This window comes from Alosa pseudoharengus, unplaced genomic scaffold, assembly GCF_046254945.1.
Source record: "Alosa pseudoharengus isolate Yale_2024_CS ecotype anadromous, Long Island Sound unplaced genomic scaffold, YU_APseudo_1.1 YU_APseudo_1.1_scf_18, whole genome shotgun sequence".
In the NCBI taxonomy this organism is placed as follows: domain Eukaryota; kingdom Metazoa; phylum Chordata; class Actinopteri; order Clupeiformes; family Clupeidae; genus Alosa; species Alosa pseudoharengus.
Window position 1 is genome coordinate 14530352 of NW_027468650.1, and position 17490 is coordinate 14547841.

The 17490-nt window shown below is 39.8% G+C and overlaps 1 protein-coding gene and 1 long non-coding RNA gene across 2 annotated transcripts in view; one reads left to right on the forward strand and one right to left on the reverse strand.

The window, feature by feature from the left end:
* Window positions 1-1362, forward strand: part of LOC143130979 (uncharacterized) — a 30786-nt gene extending 29424 nt beyond the window's left edge. Inside the window, exon 5 of the long non-coding RNA XR_012988020.1 lies at window positions 1336-1362. This is a non-coding gene — a long non-coding RNA (uncharacterized LOC143130979). The remainder of the gene's footprint in view (window positions 1-1335) is intronic.
* On the reverse strand, window positions 343-14200 carry LOC143130974 (myosin-7-like). Its single transcript, XM_076290306.1, has 37 exons — window positions 14000-14200; window positions 13391-13534; window positions 13141-13297; window positions 12758-12785; window positions 12556-12661; window positions 12377-12469; window positions 12153-12216; window positions 11963-12061; window positions 11774-11877; window positions 10894-11032; window positions 10601-10719; window positions 10358-10507; window positions 10077-10247; window positions 9671-9980; window positions 9462-9544; window positions 9136-9341; window positions 8919-9042; window positions 8403-8539; window positions 7746-8001; window positions 7311-7553; window positions 7049-7225; window positions 6810-6955; window positions 6567-6657; window positions 6090-6479; window positions 5858-5984; window positions 5650-5768; window positions 4907-5103; window positions 4623-4806; window positions 4354-4519; window positions 3880-4004; window positions 3479-3787; window positions 3170-3373; window positions 2791-3087; window positions 1509-1613; window positions 1311-1406; window positions 1086-1220; window positions 343-470 (listed from the first exon to the last, which is right to left on the reverse strand). The coding sequence occupies exons 1-37, from the start codon at window positions 14198-14200 to the stop codon at window positions 450-452; spliced, it is 5823 nt and encodes a 1940-aa protein (XP_076146421.1). The 3' UTR covers window positions 343-449.
* Window positions 14201-17490: the final 3290 nt, after the last annotated feature.

Genomic DNA, 17490 nt, shown 5'->3' on the forward strand with positions numbered 1-17490 from the left:
CATTATTTTATTTTTGGACATGTAGTTTATTTCATGATTATGCACATTAGAGTGTGTCACTCATGTTAGACTTCTCTAATGTACATTTTAATATTTTGTCATTTGATTGTGTATGGAGGACAAGTTGGGTGGAGCACTTTTCCCATGAAACATTGCTGTGGACTCAAAACACTTGAACTTTAGAATGCATGTTGTTTTCCTTTTAAAATTTCCCAGAAAAATGAACATTTGAAGTTGCATTGCTGTACTGCTTTGCAACAAATTCTTTCAGAAATCAGACTGCAGTCAAATGCAAGAAGATCATGCATCATCTTTAGAGTGTAAATAAGGACAGACATGAGATTCCAATTGTAATGTACTTTTATTCTACTGCACTAAAATGATGGGAGCTAGAGACAAGCTCCAGAGTACTGCATGGAAAGATTTCAGAAAAGGCCCACGACAGAGCTTCACTCTTCGTCATGCCCCTTCTGTGAGAAAAATGTAGGCAGAAAAAAGGAAAATGATTAGGAGTGATATTTGAATGTGTTCTATGGATTAGATGAATAATTTAACATGACCTCAACCTCTGCAGTTAAATCAACATGTAATGAAGACTTAGCAGTAAATTGTAGTCTGCTTTGGTGATGTGTAATCTCACAATTACATTTACAATATTTACAATGTTTCCTGAACTGCAGACCCTCAGCAAACCATAGGTTTTAAATGGGCAGGACTAATGCAATAGAACAAGGTTGATATGCATTCAACAATACTTTTTATGCTTCTCTAATTTGTTCTCTTAATGTAAAATAAAGGAGATTTTTCAGCACCCCACCTTGGGCCTTACCCCCAACCCAATACTTTTTAGATTCCTTACAGTTTGACAGCAGTTCAGACATCAGAAACTGATCCATGGTGCTCAGCTAAGAAACAGATCTATGTAGCATTAATTTGGAACCTTTTTGACATTTTTAGTGAGTTGCCCCTTTCTCTGTTGAGGGATGCTTAACATATCCTGTCAGCTGCAGTAAGTCATTTCTGCTTATTTTTGCTTTTAAGGTAAATTTGAACACTTCTGTGCTAATAGGAAAAAGTTTACTCACCTTGCCACCGGTATCACGGCTCTTGGCTCTCATCTTGTTGACCTGAGACTCAGCTATATCAGCTCTCTCCTCGGCCTCATCCAGCTCATGCTGAATCTTGCGGAACTTGCCCATATTGCTATTGGCCTGCTCCTCCTGAAAAATATAATTAGTCACAAAATTAGGTTTTAGACTACTTTATGGTGAAGTATTATGAAGTTAGTGGTGAATTATCTGAGCACTTACAGCCTCCTCTGCTGTTCTCTTGTAGGACTTGACCTTCAGCTGCAGTTTGTCCACCAAATCCTGAAGACGATGCAGATTCTTCTTATCTTCCTCGGTCTAAGGGTAAAGAGTTAGGTAAGCCAGCATGTTGAATTAGATGGAGAACATATAAGAGGGTGAAAGTTGTATTTTTATTCTGGATTCTGAATATTTTAGTACCTGGTAAGTGAGTTCCTTGATACGGCGTTCATATTTACGGATTCCTTTGACAGAATCATTGGCCTTGCGTTGCTCCAGTTCCACCTCAGATTCCAGCTCTCTCACCTGTGTGTACAAGCACATGTAATAGAAAAATTACAATCCAACATGATTTAAAACTAAAGGTAACACTTTCTATGAAGGCCATGGCTATAATGATTACTGCATACTTTCATGACATGATCTAAAGCAATTATGAGTAATAATAATTGTTAAATTTATATACAAACATGCATGGGACTCATAATGCTTTATGACCTGTTGCTTTAATGTATTACAACACATTGTTAAGCCAAGATTACATCATTATGGGCCAAGGATCTCTGGTCATTCTGCATAATGCATTATAACCACTTGTCAACTCATAACTACACCCCCTGGTCCATGTCCTAATGCATTTCAACAACTTATATTTAGTGATTTCACAAGATGGAATAACCCTACCTGATAATCATAACCTCCACCAGGAGGTAATATTTTCGTTGTGGTTTGTCTGTCCATCCATCCGTCTGTTTCTCTGTCTGTGTGCAGGATTGTGCAAAAACTGCAGGCCCGATTTCCATTAAACTTGGTGGAATGGTCCAAGGACAAACCCATAACATTTTGGAGCAGATCTGACTCCTGTACTGATCTAGTTTTGCTTTTGGTACTGTTGCGCCATATGGCATTCAGGTGACATGGCATTAATGAATTAATAATAGTGTAGTATTGTCGTATCAAACTGTTTGCCTAAAGTGGATGCACATCTTATGAATAGTATTTATGTCAATATATAAAAGCCAACTACACACTGATATCTCGAGTTTGACTTTATAGATCAGAGCTAACCTGGCCTTGTCGGAAACTGATGAGTTAGCAGAAGCTTTAGTTACTTTCAATACTTCAGTCACAGATAAAAGAGCAGTTTTTTTAAAACAACCGCTCTTGAAACCAGACTGTTTAAGGACTGGTAGGAAATTTGAAACTTGCTTGAACACCACTTTCTCAAGAACCTTTGACAAGATTGGAAGAAGGGAGACAGGTCTATAGTTATTCACATCAGCTGGATTGATTGTACTTTTCTTCAGCAAAGGTGTAACCAGGTGTAATCATTTTTGTTTGTAAATGAGTATAACAGTTGTTATAACTACTTATTATATATAATTACACATTGTATGGTGATACGAATTTATGCATCATAGGATGACCTTCATAGAAAGTGCCAAAATACAGTTTGAGAAATGGGAAAAAACATAGTACTTGCCCTAGACTCCAGTTTCTGAATCTGTTTCTTGCCACCCTTCATGGCGATTTGCTCAGCTTCATCCAGACGGTGCTGCAGGTCCTTGATGGTCTGATCCATGTTCTTCTTCATGCGCTCCAGGTGAGCACTGGTGTCCTGCTCCTTCTTCAGCTCCTCTGCCATCATGGCAGCATCAGTGATGGCCTTCTTGGCCTTTTCCTCAGCATTCCTGCACTCCTGCACAGCCTCCTCTACTTCATTCTGAAGCTGAGATGTATCACCCTCCAGTTTCTTCTTCTGGTTCAGCAGGCTTGTGTTCTATGTGGCAAGACAGAAATGTTAACAATGGTCTAAGTCATATTATGAATAAATCTGAAAAACACTATATTTTATATTTTACCTGAGAGTGCAGCAGCTGCACCCTCTCACTGACGTCCAGCAGCTCCTGTTCAGCCAGTTTCCGGCCTCTCTCAGTCTGCTCCACCAGGGACCTGAGCTCATCCAATTCAGCCTGCATCAGATTGCTGCGTCTCTCCACAATGGCAGTGTTCTCTTTGAGATCATCATTAGCACGGAGAGATTCATCAAGCTGCAGTTGGGCATCCTGACATGGACAGAGATATTTTAATTAATTTTGAATTAACTTTGAGTTAAAACACAGCAAACAACTATAATCATATTCCAGTGTAGTTAAATTTTGTTATTTAACCTTCATATGTCCATGGAGACCCTTGAGCTGCTTCTGGGCCTCAGATGCCTGCCTGTTGGCCTGGCTGAGCTGGATCTCCATCTCATTGAGGTCTCCCTCCATCTTCTTCTTGATCCTGAGAGCCTCATTCCTGCTGCGAGTCTCAGACTCCAGGGAGCTCTGCAGGGTATCCACCACTCTCTGCTGGTTCCTCTTGGCCTGTTCCATCTCCTCATCCTTCTCAGTAAGTTTACGCTCAATGTCAGCTTTGACCTGATTGAACTCCAGCTGAGCTCTGAGGATCTTGCCCTCTTCATGCTCTAAAGTAGCCTGTGGAAATATTTTCATATAGTATATTGCCATACAAAGGAATATTAATAAATGTCCCCACTGGACCTTAAGGGATGTATCTTTTGATATACCTCAGCTTCCTCAAGAGCAGTCTGGATCTCTGCCTTCTCTTGCTCAAGTGTCTTCCTGACCTTCTCAAGTTCATGAATACTCTTGCCAGTCTCACCAAGTTGTTCAGTTAGATCAGAAATTTCCTCTATAAGGATAGAGAAGAATAGGTTAATGTATTTGATTGTCAGAAATGTCAAAGTAAGACGATCATCATTATCATCATTAAGTTATTTTTGGTTTGCTAAGTAAGGAATGTGTATACAGTAACTAAGTAATGTGAGCAGAATAGGTGTCTTGAACACATCAAAAAGTTGGGTTATTTCATTGGTTATGAATTTCCACAATTTTTCTTCACAATATGAAAGTGTAGACATTATACTGTCAAATTATGTCAACATTTGAGACTTCTGACTGGTTTTGCCATGAAGGGTAACATGCCATTATTTATATAGATAACTTTAATATAATTTATGTTCAGATGGATGCAGACATACCTTGGAGGTTTTTGTTCTCCCTTTTCATGGTCTCAAGGTGATCCAGAGATTCCTCATAAGAGTTCTTGAGTTTGAAGAGCTCAGTGCCAAGAGATCTGGCCTCTTTCTGGGAGCTCTCCAGCTCAGTTTGGGACTCCTCAAACTTCTGCTTCCACTCTGCCAGGACCTGAGAATATTGGAATAGGTACCATCGTTATTATTTACTTACTTTTCCTGGGACTACAACACATATTGGGTGTTAAATACCTAGTACGAATGTGTTTTACTACCTTATCAAAATTTCTTTGCCTTTTGTCCAGGGCAGCAGCAGCCGCGTTGGATCTCTCCACATCTACCATGAGATCTTCAATCTCATTCTGCAGTCTGTGCTTAGTTTTCTCCAGGGAGGAGCATTTGGCATTAACAGCTTCCACAGCTTCCTCTGCATCTTGCAGACGTTGAGCCAGCTTTTTTCTGTGGAGCAATAAATTGAAGGGTTGCATTATGATCCTGCTTGGCATGTTTATTCTTTGATTTTAAACATGTCATGGAGAGTCAAGTCAGAGTGCATTACTTGGCATCTTCTAGCTCCTCAGTCCTCTGGATGGCATCAGTCTCGTACTTGGTTCTCCACTGAGCCACCTCAGAGTTGGCCTTGGAGAGACTGCGCTGCAGCTCAGCCTTGGCCTCCTGCTCCTCCTCATACTGCTCCCTCAGGAGGTCAGAGTCGTGACGAGCAGACTGCACTGCATGGGCTAGTGCATTCTTAGCCTGGGAAACAATGAGCACATCTCAGAGGGACGTTTTTGTTCCTCTTTAATTCTACTGTAGTACTTTTGGGCGTGCGTTCGGATCATTTGTATGTGTCAAGGTGCAGTAATCTCACTTCAATCTATACCAAAATAATTGGCTTGAACCAATTTGACCTCCGAAAGAGAGGTCTCAAATCACCTTATCTTGCATCTTTCCTCATCAGTTTGGTCCTACTGGTGAGAAAGTAACAAGAACCAAAACTGATGAAATGAGTTGAATCATGATTCTGAATAATTGTGGACACAAGGAGGTTCTTCACAGAGGTTTGGTTGGATGGCAACTTTTTGACAGTTTTTGCCAACTCTACCTCAACCTTATAAATGCAAAGCTGTTCATAACACCTTCCATGATTATTTCCCATACACCACTTCAACACAAGCGGTTCCATATCACCTTACCTCAAGTAGCTCACTCACTTTTCTCATTCAATGTATCTCAGGGGAAGAAAACACCAAACTAAACCTACAGTATATACTTTTATATGCCAACATGTTTTATAAATACCTTGACTTCCTCCTCCAGTTGTCTTTTAAGGTCTTCTAATTGCTGGCAATAGGATTGCTTGCCTCTAGTTAGCTGAGAGACAAGAGAGTCCTTCTCTTCTAGTTGCCGGGAAAGCTCCCCTGTTTAATTGAAAAGTGGAATATGTGAAATGGAAATGTACATTTACAAATGTACAAATTTGTTTGTTATAGCTATAATTTGTATGTACCATTTTCAGTTTGTAGCTTAGCTCTTTGCATAGTGAAGTCATTTATGCTTCGCTGGCCTTCTTCAAACTTTGTCCTATATTCAGTCATCTGATCCTCCAAGGTCCTGCACATTTTCTCCAAGTTTGCCTGAGAACAGGAAATTAAGTGGAAAAAAGATAAAAGGATAATCATAAACAATTCTGCAAACTTAAAAAGTTAAAAGTTATGTTTATGATAGTTTTCAGTCTTTACCTTGGCTTTGGAAACCTGCTCCATGTTGGAGACCACATCATCCAGCTCCAGTCGGAGTTCGCTCTTCTCCTTCTCAAGCTTTTGTTTCACTCTCTGAAGGTTGTCAATCTGCTCCCCGAGGTCAGCTACACTGTCTGCATGCTTCTTCCTCAGTGTGGAAGCAGTGGCCTCATGTTGCAGAGTGGACTCTTCGAGGTCTCTGCGCAGCTTCTGGAACTCAGCCTCCCTCTTCTTGTTCATCTCAATCTGGGCAGCAGTGGCACCTCCAGCCTCCTCCAGCCTCTCACTGATCTCCTCCAGCTCTCTGGCCAGGTCTGCCCTCTGCTTCTCTACTTTGGCTCGGGCAGCTCTCTCAGCCTCCAGCTCTTCCTCCAGCTCCTCAATGCGAGCCTTTATCAAGAAGAAATGAGCTCAGATGAAACATCCAACAAGACCATGGTACAATTTGAGTTTTTCTAATCATTGTGTACTTTGTACCTGAAGTTCCTTTAGCTTCTTTTGGAGCTGGGCTCCCATTGCTTGCTCATCCTCTATCTTGCTGTTAAGTTGGCTTGTTTCAAAGTCTTTCCTGTCGCAAAAAGCAGGTTTGAATAAATGCATAGGTCGTTTACAGGAATATTCATTGAGACAATAAAAATGTTTGAAGAATCGTCTTTTCTGACCCAAAGGCTATAAGCTAACATGATATTTTTTGTCTTACATGGAATCGATGCAACATACTTTTTAATCTTTTCCTCCAACTGCTGTTTATCATTCTCTAGGTCCATCACATTTTCTTGGGTCAACTTTAGGTCACCCTCAAGCTTCCTTTTAGCTCTCTCCAGATCCATCCTTAGCTTCTTTTCCTGTTCCAGGGACCCCTCAAGCTGAACACAAAGGATGATGGATAAAGTTAGATTAATATTTCTGACAATTTACTGAATAATCATAAAGTCGATCATCTTGTTGTTCTAACGTACATCATCAACTTGCTGTTCCAGCTTGGTTTTGGCTTTAGTCAGAGTATTGACTTTGTCCTCCTCACTCTGCAGGTCATCCAGGGTTTGCTGGTGAGCCTCCTGGAGAGCTTTCTTCTCCTTGGTCAGCTTGGCAATGATTTCATCAAGAGCAGCCATCTCCTCAGTTAGGTTTTTAACCTGAGAAGCAAACTCCATAGTTAGAAAGAACACTGTTCAACAGGAAAATATGTATTATGACAGTATCAGGTCCAAATGGACTAACCTTATTCTCAGTGGCATGCTTCTCCTTCTCCACTTTAGCCAGTGTGAGCTCCAGGTCATCAATGTCCTTCTTGAGCTCTGAGCATTCATCCTCCAACTTCCTCTTCTTTGAAGTCAGCTCTGAATTCATCTCCTCTTCATCTTCCAGTCTCTCTGTCAGCTCTTTGGCTTTTGCCTCGAGCTGAATCTTGCTTTTGATTAGACCTTCACATCGCTCCTCAGAATCACAAAGACTATCTTGTTCCTGTGAGCAACAGTTTTTTTGACTATGGACTTTTGCACTTAATGTTTAACATATGTTGATATGAATTATATACTTCATTTTACACATTAGAAATAGTTAGTTGAAGTCATTTTTTGATCCTCATGACAATAAGGATGACTTATAATCCTTCCTTTTGTTTTGTTTAAACAGGAGTTTGTGTGTCATACTTACAGTCTGGACTTGAAGTTGCAGGTCATTCTTCTCTTGGAGAATAGAAACCATTTTCTCTTCCAACTCTTTTCTGCGAGCCTCAGATTTAGCATAGGCATCCTTCAGCTTTAGGAATTCTTCCTTCATGTTTGCCATCTCTTTCTCAGCCTCAGCAGATCTCAAGAGAGGCTTGATCTTGAAGTACATCTTCATCCAGGGCCAATTCTTGACACCCATGAATGCACGGACGTTCCACTGAATGACAAGAAGGGCATCCCTGAAGATTTGAAAGGGGAAAAAAAGTGATGAGGAACACAGATGTTATTATTTATTGTCTTTTGACACAGCATTTGAAAACATGTGCTAGGTATTTCTAAGTGGCAACACCTTAATATTTAACATGTTGAATTATTTAAGCAATGGTGTGTTGCTAACAGAAAGGAATTACAAATAATGAAAGGTACATTTTAGGTAAACATTACTCAAATTACTTCACCTGCATACCTGATATGAAGAATAGCTCTACAATTAAATTTTGAATGCAATGTCTTTCAATGTAAAGAAGTAGACTCTGCAGCATTATATAGAAATCTGAATGATTTAAACCAGTGTTACTTGCTTGCTTTGTGGACATTTTTGTGGAATGACATCCTTCATTCAATCAGTAAACCAATTTACCTGCGTTCAACAATCTTCTGGAATTCAATTCTTGCCAGAAGACCTCTTGCTCTTGATTGGATACCAGTGATGATTAGAGCAAGACGGTCATCTCTCATCTCCTCTAGGACACCCAGGAGACCAGCTTTGAAGAACACCTTTGAATCAACAGTTTATATGTTTAGAATTAGAATGTTATTAGGCTTAACAAAACATGCTACTTTCAAGCAGCATTTTAGAGTTTTAGTATACTGCCTAAAAGAATGCAAAGACCTTGCAAACTCTGCTAGCAATCCAGTTGTTTATGATAAAAAGCTCTTTAACATGTTCACTTTTAGCGGTATTGTTTTTCGTGGGGTTTCCATCCCGAACTACATTGTGCTTAGCCTGAATGGTTTATGAAAGTGACAGAAGTGCTAATCTGTCCTGCACTTGTCCATAAACCATCAATATGAAATTTAACTGATGACACCAAAAGTAGTTATCTTTACTTGATTTATCATGGAAGGTTTATGGGAACAATTTACTATAAAGCACCTTAGTGTGTCCAAATCTGTACTGTTCATGGTCAATATCCAGGGATCCAAGCAGTTTTTCTGCTCCTTTCTTGTTGTCAATGAACTGTCCCTCAGGGATAGCTGCAGGATTCAGGATACGGTATCTGAAGAGGATAAAATAGTCCTATTATAGACATATTCTCTTAATATTGTTGTAAGAAAAGTATAATAATTAGGAAAAGAATAACAGATTTCACCTTTGCTTAAAATCTCCGTACAGGATCCTGTTGGGGAAGCCCTTTCTGCAGATCCTGATGCCTTCCAGCACACCGTTACAGCGCAGCTGGTGCATGACCAGAGGATTCTCCATGGCCCCAGGAGTCTTGGTCTCGTTGGGGATGATGCAGCGCACAAAGTGGGGGTGAGTTGACCTCAAGTTGGTCATCAACTTGTTCAGATTCTCCTGTTGTAAGACATTTTGTATTTGTATTGATTCGTCATTCAAATAGCATTAGTGTCACTTTGACAACTTAAAGAAGATCTAATAAATTGATTTGAATTGAATTAAGATGCAGTCACTAACCCTGTGCAGTGCAGACACTGTCTGGAAAGAAGACCCTTTCTTCTTCTTTCCACCACCACCACCACCACCACCACCACTTTCAGCTGGAAAAAAAGTTTGGAAATTCAAGCTTTTGGTTGTTGTTACTTTTGCCATAACAGCTCAGTAATTAATTTTATACTTTCAGTCCTAATTCTAGAGTCTTGTTACTGTGTAATGGATACATTTACCAGATTCAGCCCCAGCATATCCAGCAAAGAGTGCTGCAAGCATTTTCATGGTGGACTTCTGGTATAAACCGACCACGGTCTCATTGAGAGGGTCCTTATTTTTCACTAGCCAGTTGCCAATGTTATAATCAACAGTGCCAGCATAGTGGACCAGGGAGAAATGGGCCTCTGGTTTCCCCTTGACAATCCTGGGCTTCTGGAAGTTGTTGGATTTCCCCAAGTGATTGTCATAGAGCTTGGCTTTAAATGTTGCATCACTGGCCTTGGGGAACATGCACTCCTCTTCAAGGATGGACATGATACCCATGGGCTAGATGAAGAATAACAAAGGCAGGAAACAATAGGTATCAACAATACACAACAATATTTTAAAAATCTAGTAGATTTTGCCAAACAATAATGTTACCTTTTCAATGAGGTCAATGCAGGCCTGCAAGTCCATGCCGAAATCAATGAACGTCCACTCAATGCCCTCCTTCTTGTACTCCTCTTGCTCCAGCACAAACATGTGGTGGTTGAAGAACTGCTGCAGCTTCTCATTAGTGAAGTTGATGCACAGTTGCTCAAAGGTGTTGAACTGAAAAAAAAAAATAGACAGGTAACTGAAAGAAAAGATAAAGTGATTTGAAAATGTAACCACCATTAATCTAATTTAAAATAGTTGTTCATTTTTCCTTAGAAACTCACATCAAAGATCTCAAATCCAGCAATGTCAAGCACACCAATGAAGTACTGGCGAGGTTGTTTAGTGTCCAAGGTCAGGTTGATTTTGACAACCATCCAGAGGAACATCTTCTCATAAATTGACTTGGACAGGGCTCCAATAGAGTAGTACACCTTAGAAATATGAAGTGTGTAATGAAATCTCACTCAATGCATTGTAGATTGATAAAGAGTAAAACGGTATGACAAAACATGTATTATATCCACCTGCTGAACATTCTGTCCCTTGGTGACCCACTCGTTTCCTACTTTGACCCTTGGGTGACATAAGGCCTTGATGAGGTCAGCAGAGTTCAGGCCCATCAGATAAGCAGATTTGTCAGCATCTGTTGAAAAAGCATATTGTATATACAGCCATGTTACATTTATAAATACATTTCATTTAATAAATGGTGTGACCAAGTTGTCAGGAGATGGTAGCTTTAAACATTTAATAGTATTTAATAGTACAAACGCTGTGGTGATTTACATCATAATGAGGCAGTGTTTGGAGTACACACCTTCAGTGCCATCAGCTTCTGCCTGCTCCTCTCTCTGCTTCTGCTTGAACTTCATGTTGCCATAGTGCATGATGGCACCAGTCAGCTTGTAAATGCTGTTCTTCTCCTCTTGGTTAAACCCCAGCACATCAAAGGCGTCCTGTGGAGTAAATAATAGAAAAAGTGGTCAATTTAACACACATTGCAGATGTGCAAATTACCGTTTCTCACACACTGACACTTTACAATAACAGGAAAATGTCATTACTACAGATGAAAGCTTATATGGAAAAATCTCATTTGTTTTCCCCCAGCTGACTTTTAATAGCCTGGTAATCCAAACTGGTCTGGTCACTCACGATTGGGAAACCTTTTCAAGACTCTTTGAACTTTGAAATAACCAGCCTTACAAATCAAATTGATCAGGGATTCATAAAGTTCCTACTTTATCGAAACTTTACAAACTGACAATAAACAGCATGGGCAGTCAGGAAACAATGTATGTGGGCCTTCCTTTGCTGTAAATAAATTAACACATTCTTCAGACCACAATTTTTGATATTTGCAGGCATACTACTACCGTTTACAACAGCTACTTTCGATTTCGAAACTATAGCGTCGTCACCTCTCATCGCAGATTGGGCAGGCAATCTGCCGACTGTTGGAAACGTCAGTGAAATATGGTGTTCCAGACTAGCATTTGCAGGCATACTACTACCGTTTACAACAGCTACTTTCGATTTCGAAACTATAGCGTCGTCACCTCTCATCGCAGATTGGGCAGGCAATCTGCCGACTGTTGGAAACGTCAGTGAAATATGGTGTTCCAGACTAGCATCTCCCTGAAAGGAGATCTAGGTGGACGTGGTCAGGCTAGACTTTTAAGGCCAGCTGTACTCACATCAGTGGCCTGAAGCTCATCACCATCATCAATAGAGGCTACTTGGGTCTCTCCTTGGGAGATGAAAGCGTAGTCATAGGGGTTGGCTGTGATAAGCAGCATCTCTGAAAAAGAAGAATATGATTGTCAGAAGTTTCCTCCTCAATAAGTGACATTCAATGTCTTAATATTTTGTTTGGGAAGTCTAACCCAGTAGTTCTGGTTTTCTCTGAGAGAGGATCTGGTAGAAGATGTGGTAATCTCTCTCAGCCTTGAGCTGGAAAGTCACCCTAGACTTCTCTAGTAGATCTGTCAAATGATGGCAACAATTTATTTTTTATGCAAACAATATTTCAAGAATAATAGGCTTTTATTGATTGATATAGTAGATCTGACTCACAGGTCTCAATATCAGCAGAGGCCAGCTTGCCAGTTGCATGAAAGTGGATTCTGATAAATTTGCCCTGATAAAAAAAAAAAATAGAATAAAAAATAGATTCTATTTTATAAAATTATATATATATCTGTTATACGTATACTCTATGATGAATTGTTGCATATCATCATATTATCATCATATTTACATTCTTTAAGTGACATTTGTTAATTCAAAATGCTACTTACAAATCTAGAGGAGTTGTCGTTTCTGATGGTCTTTGCATTACCAAAGGCCTCCAGAGCAGGGTTACACTGGATGATTTGATCCTCCAGGGTTCCCTAAAGACAAACACCAGAATGTTTCATGCCCATCATTTGTGGAATGTTTATCACACACAGCGTAAACATTGTTTCAGTATAACAACCTTTTTGTCATTTGGATCCTTCTTGCCAGTTCCACCAGCAGCAATGCTGGCGAAGTACTGAATAACTCTCTTGGTGTTCACAGTCTTCCCAGCACCAGATTCTCCACTTAGAAAGAGAGAGGAATTATTTCTTCATATTGTTATTGTCTAGCAACACTTTTCTTAGACATAGAACATACTGACATCACTATAGTACACTCACGTGATCAGGAGGGACTGATTCTCCCTGTCTAAAAAGAAAAAAAAAAACAACACAAACCATGTTAGTGAATATATTTCTAAATGCTATATGTATTGGTTAAACAAAAACTAAGTTTAGGTAATATTTAGGTTGATTGATGTTTCTATTAATATCTGATTAAAATGGAGGTCTTACAGGGAAGCTGAAACTGAATCGTTCCGTTTGCGACGCGTAAAAAACATTTTAGAAGACCGGTCTTTTTTTTGAACGCACTCGCTGCTGTCACGTCTGGTGTAACTACTTCCATTGATTTTAGTGGGAGCTAATTGATGCAACGCGAACGGAGCACTTCAGTTACGCGCCTGGTGTAGCTTCCCTGTTACACAAAGACTTATTTTTTTTACCTGCCAGCATGTACTGGTAAGCATTGTCAGAGATGGAGAAGATGTGGGGAGGAGCTTCACTCCTCTTCTTGCCTCTGTATGCAATGACAACTTCCTGGTTGTACACTGGCAACCACTTGTAGGGATTGACAGTGACACAAAACAACCCAGAGTAGGTCTGTGCAAAGAGTCATGAATTAGAGTAGTTTGAATATATCTGACATCCCCTGGGAACCAGGGACACACTGGACACACGTCTCACTGTACTCACGTAGATCATCCAGGCTGCGTAACGCTCTTTGAGGTTAAACAGCACAGCAGGCTCATGCAGGAAGGTGAACATCGCCATGTCCTCAATTTTATCGAACTTTGGCGGGTTCTGGGGGTGGACGTCTGCATCTTTTACAGTGACAGTCTTTGAGGAGGAGAGAACATGGCCTTGTCATTTCATGCTTTGGCTATTGTCTTGCTTTTTGTCACAAGGACATTATTCAGTGGTAGTTAAACATCTTTTTTCACAGCTCTACAAACATTTACATTTACATATGAGGATAAACATAGATCATAATCATAGATCAACAAAGTCCCAAGTCCCATAATGCATATATCTTACCATCCACCCCTGCATGGCTTTAATATGCCTGAATGAAGAGTATGGTCCCTCCCAGTCCCATTAGGGTGAAGTGCAAAGTTCCTATGCATTTAATATGGCTATTGTGTGGCATGGGGGAGCGCTTAGCTGACTCATCAAGGTTTATGACTAAAGTCTTACCCATGGTGTTAAATTAAAAGGACTTTGTTCATCATTCAAATTAGGGCCGAGGAGAGCCAGGCTATAAAATAGACTCATTAATGAATACAGTAAAACACATTTATTTACCTTCCCAAATTCAGTTTCAACGGTGACTTTGTCACCTTCTCTGACTTGGATCGTTCCCTTCACAAATTCAACCTCAGGGTCCACCACAAAGCAGGCCTTCTTGATGTCAAAGGGGCGAGTCTGGGCCTCCAGACGCTCCATGTCCGACTTCCTCAGATAGGGAGCCGCCTGCCCAAACTCTGCCATCAGAGCATCTCCCATGGTTTAGCCTTTGAAAAAAATTATTGTTACATATTATCATGTTAGAAGTAAATGGTAGACAGTTACAATATCCATAAATTACTCTTAACATAATGGAAGACAGATGTTAAATTACACATCCGATGCAGATACTGAACTCAGAGTTTCAGTGTTGAGTTGAATATACCGTATCATTTCAGTGACATGTTTAGCCAGACAGTGCAGTGCATCGCTTAATCTCTAATGAAATGTAATGGTAAATAGTGTATTTTAGATAGCGAGATCAAAGTTTAAGTAAGTTAAGTATGCTTGTATGCTTAGTCAGATCTCAGTGCATCTTTCAGCTTCTAATAAAGAGTTTAACCTAAAGTACATGTGTAATCTAGACACAAGTTATAAAACCAACTACAGTACCTTTGATGTTCACCTTCCTTTTGAGTAATTGCTATTTCCCTGAAATTATCAAGAAAATAAACAGTTTACCCAAAAAGCCCTAAAATGCCATTGTTCAATCTAAGCACTAAAATGATCAAAGAATAACAATGAACTGTTGGATCCTAAAACTAAGTTTTAGGACAAATTAGTATTGGATTTCTTTGGTTTCCTTCATTGTCTTACCTGTGTGTGATGGAATTGTGACCTGGACTGTGAGCAGCCACAACTTTCTCTCTTATATACAACAAGCAGCTCTCTTATATGGGTTGTGGCAAAAATAGCCTTTGCACCTCCAGTTTGGTTTGAATGGAAAGGTGGGGGCAACTGGTTTATTCAGTAGTGTTAAAGCTGCAGTATATCTGTTGTTTTTTTTGCCAAGAAATAAACTGGTTTTGTACCTATACAGCAATAATGATTCAGAAGCAGCAGTGAAAGGTTCTGTTTTTTCTTGGTGGTCTCTACCTCTGTATATATACATATATATTTAAATGTATTTTCAAGCATGCCTTTGGTTTTACAGGGTCTAAGTGATGAGGGTGATGGGGATCAACATCACTGGGGGAGGAGTTCCATCATTTTATGTCAAGTCTCCTGTCCATGAATGGATATACTCACACAGAGCTGGCCTTACTTGAACAGTTACAGATTGGTTAAATATAGCATTTCAAATGACACACTTTGTTCACAAAATATCTTGCAACTGGATAGCAAAAAAATAAATATTAACGACTGCCCACACTCGTATGTTGGATTTAAAGTAAAACTTGGGCTGATCAGTCTGTAGATTGTTTATACATTTAGCTATCTGATTTTGATGTAGGTAATATTGTTAAAGTCAGCAGTTAGTCACAAAGTAATGGTTTGTGTGTCTATTTAACGCATATCTGCCTGAAAAGATTAACATAGTGAATCTGTCAGTGCTCTATATGGCGTATAACTCCATCTGAAATTTCCCAGTTGTTTATGAGTGTCCTCATGAGGTCACGGGTGCCAAAATATGGGCTTTAACAAAGCCTAACTCGTGTTTGTTATAGCCAAGGTCAGTAAACTAGCAGCTGACGACAAAGCATTAGTTTGCCTTCTCCCTTTTGGGACATCATTGATTCCTTAGTCTTCCCTTAAGCACAGAAATGGTGCTGATCCTGCTGAGTGATTGAGACAAACAGCCAGTAGTCTACTCTTCTGTAATCTCAATCACAACGTCAGCGGTATCAAAGTAATCAAATCTAAACAATTTGTGTGTGTGTGTGTGTGTGTGTGTGTGTGTGTGTGTGTGTATGTAGGCTACAGCATCCCTGCCCCTAAAATATGAACATAGTAAATCAGACCGTGATCTCCATGGCATATTACTCCATCTGTTGTTTATGAGTGTACCCTTGTGATCACAGGTGTTAGCATGTGTGCCTATTGCAAAGCCTATGTAGGTCTGTCTGCTACTCCAGGCATGGTCAAGGACAGTCAGCTGGCAGCTGATGACAAAGTATCACTTTGCAGTCCTCTCCCACTGACACATCACTGATTCCTTAGTCTTCATTGAAGTACAAAGATAGCACTATGAGATTCCTGCCGATTGCCTCTATGTGATTGAGAAAAGCCTGTGGTCACCTCCTCTTCCATTGGTGTTTCCTCAGTTGTCCTTGTCTATATCCTTACTGTACGTACACAAGGCCATCAACTTGAGCTGCAAAATTAATGGAAGTCAGTAATTTTCTATGAGACCTGGCATCTCTCGGCGACGAGAAGTTGCAAAGCCATCAGCGTCAAGCTTGATCAACTTTACGGTAATGAGCTACGACGCGGTTCAGCGGCAATGACTGGTAACCAATTGAAAATTAGGTGTACACAGTTGAGAGAGTAAAACGATGTATGTGACCTGCAGTTCCTACGAAACATTTGTTCCGTTTAGTAAAATGTCAACAAGAGGTCTAGTTAATGTTTGTGGTAACTTAATACTTGTTCAAGGTCTGTATGAGTGATATAGAGAATCAATGAAATGAACATGGTGTCCAAAATGATTTTTTCTTCATAGGCTGAATAACACTACATGATTAAGTTATGGTAGCTATATACAGGCTGTACTTTCTGATAAACGTTAGTTGTCAGATACTGTGAATGACCATCATTCAAAATTAAAGCAAGCCCAATTTCATATTTGTATTGCTTCTTGATAAAGTAATTCTTCTTCATATTAAATCAAGTTAATTTGTGTAGGAATACGTTATCCCAATGGCTCTTTGAAAAATGTAACATGTGTCTGAACAGTTCAGCAGACGTCTGGAATACTTCCTATGTTCAAGCAGCGAAAGCAGGGCTGCCAGAGCAAATTTTGCCGCCCAAGTCACCGGTGGTTTGTATGCACAGTTGAAGGAGATGTGTGTAGATCAAGATCTTATGCTCACAACATTTGTTACTTACAGCTTTAAGGTCCCTCAAGGGTTAGTCGTTAACATGACACTGAAATCCATTTAAATTGTTTAAATGGTGTTGTGTTAGGCAAGGGTATTCAAAGCAGCTGAGGTGTTGATATTTCTCAGCATGTGAAAACAGCTGAGAAGTGTCCATGAGTTGACAGAGAAATTCTTGAGTGCCAGTGATAATTTGTTAGGCACAGTGGAGATTTTTTAAAGATACCTACTGCAACTACATAGATTAACCGGGTCACTGTTTTACAGTAAGATCAGAAGAACTTACTGAAGAAAGCATCCACAGACTATTAGACACTAGTGGATAAAGTAAGCTACATGTGTCTTTGAAAGAAGAGTCTCTGATGAGTAAACAGGGATGCTCAGTCTCTAGATGACATGCACAATATAAGTAGGCATATTTCTCCTTGCCATCAATGTGCAGAATTTTTAGATTTCCACATTTTGCTGTTA

Coding starts and splice junctions, on each gene's coding strand:
- LOC143130974 (XM_076290306.1), bottom strand. CDS start 14,200: ATGGGAGATGCTCTGATGGCAGAGTTTGGGCAGGCGGCTCCCTATCTG. Junction 6,956..7,048: donor TGGAACAGCAAGTTGATGAT/GTACGTTAGAAC, acceptor CTTTGTGTTCAG/CTTGAGGGGTCCCTGGAACA. Junction 4,520..4,622: donor GGCAAAGAAATTTTGATAAG/GTAGTAAAACAC, acceptor CAATATTCTCAG/GTCCTGGCAGAGTGGAAGCA.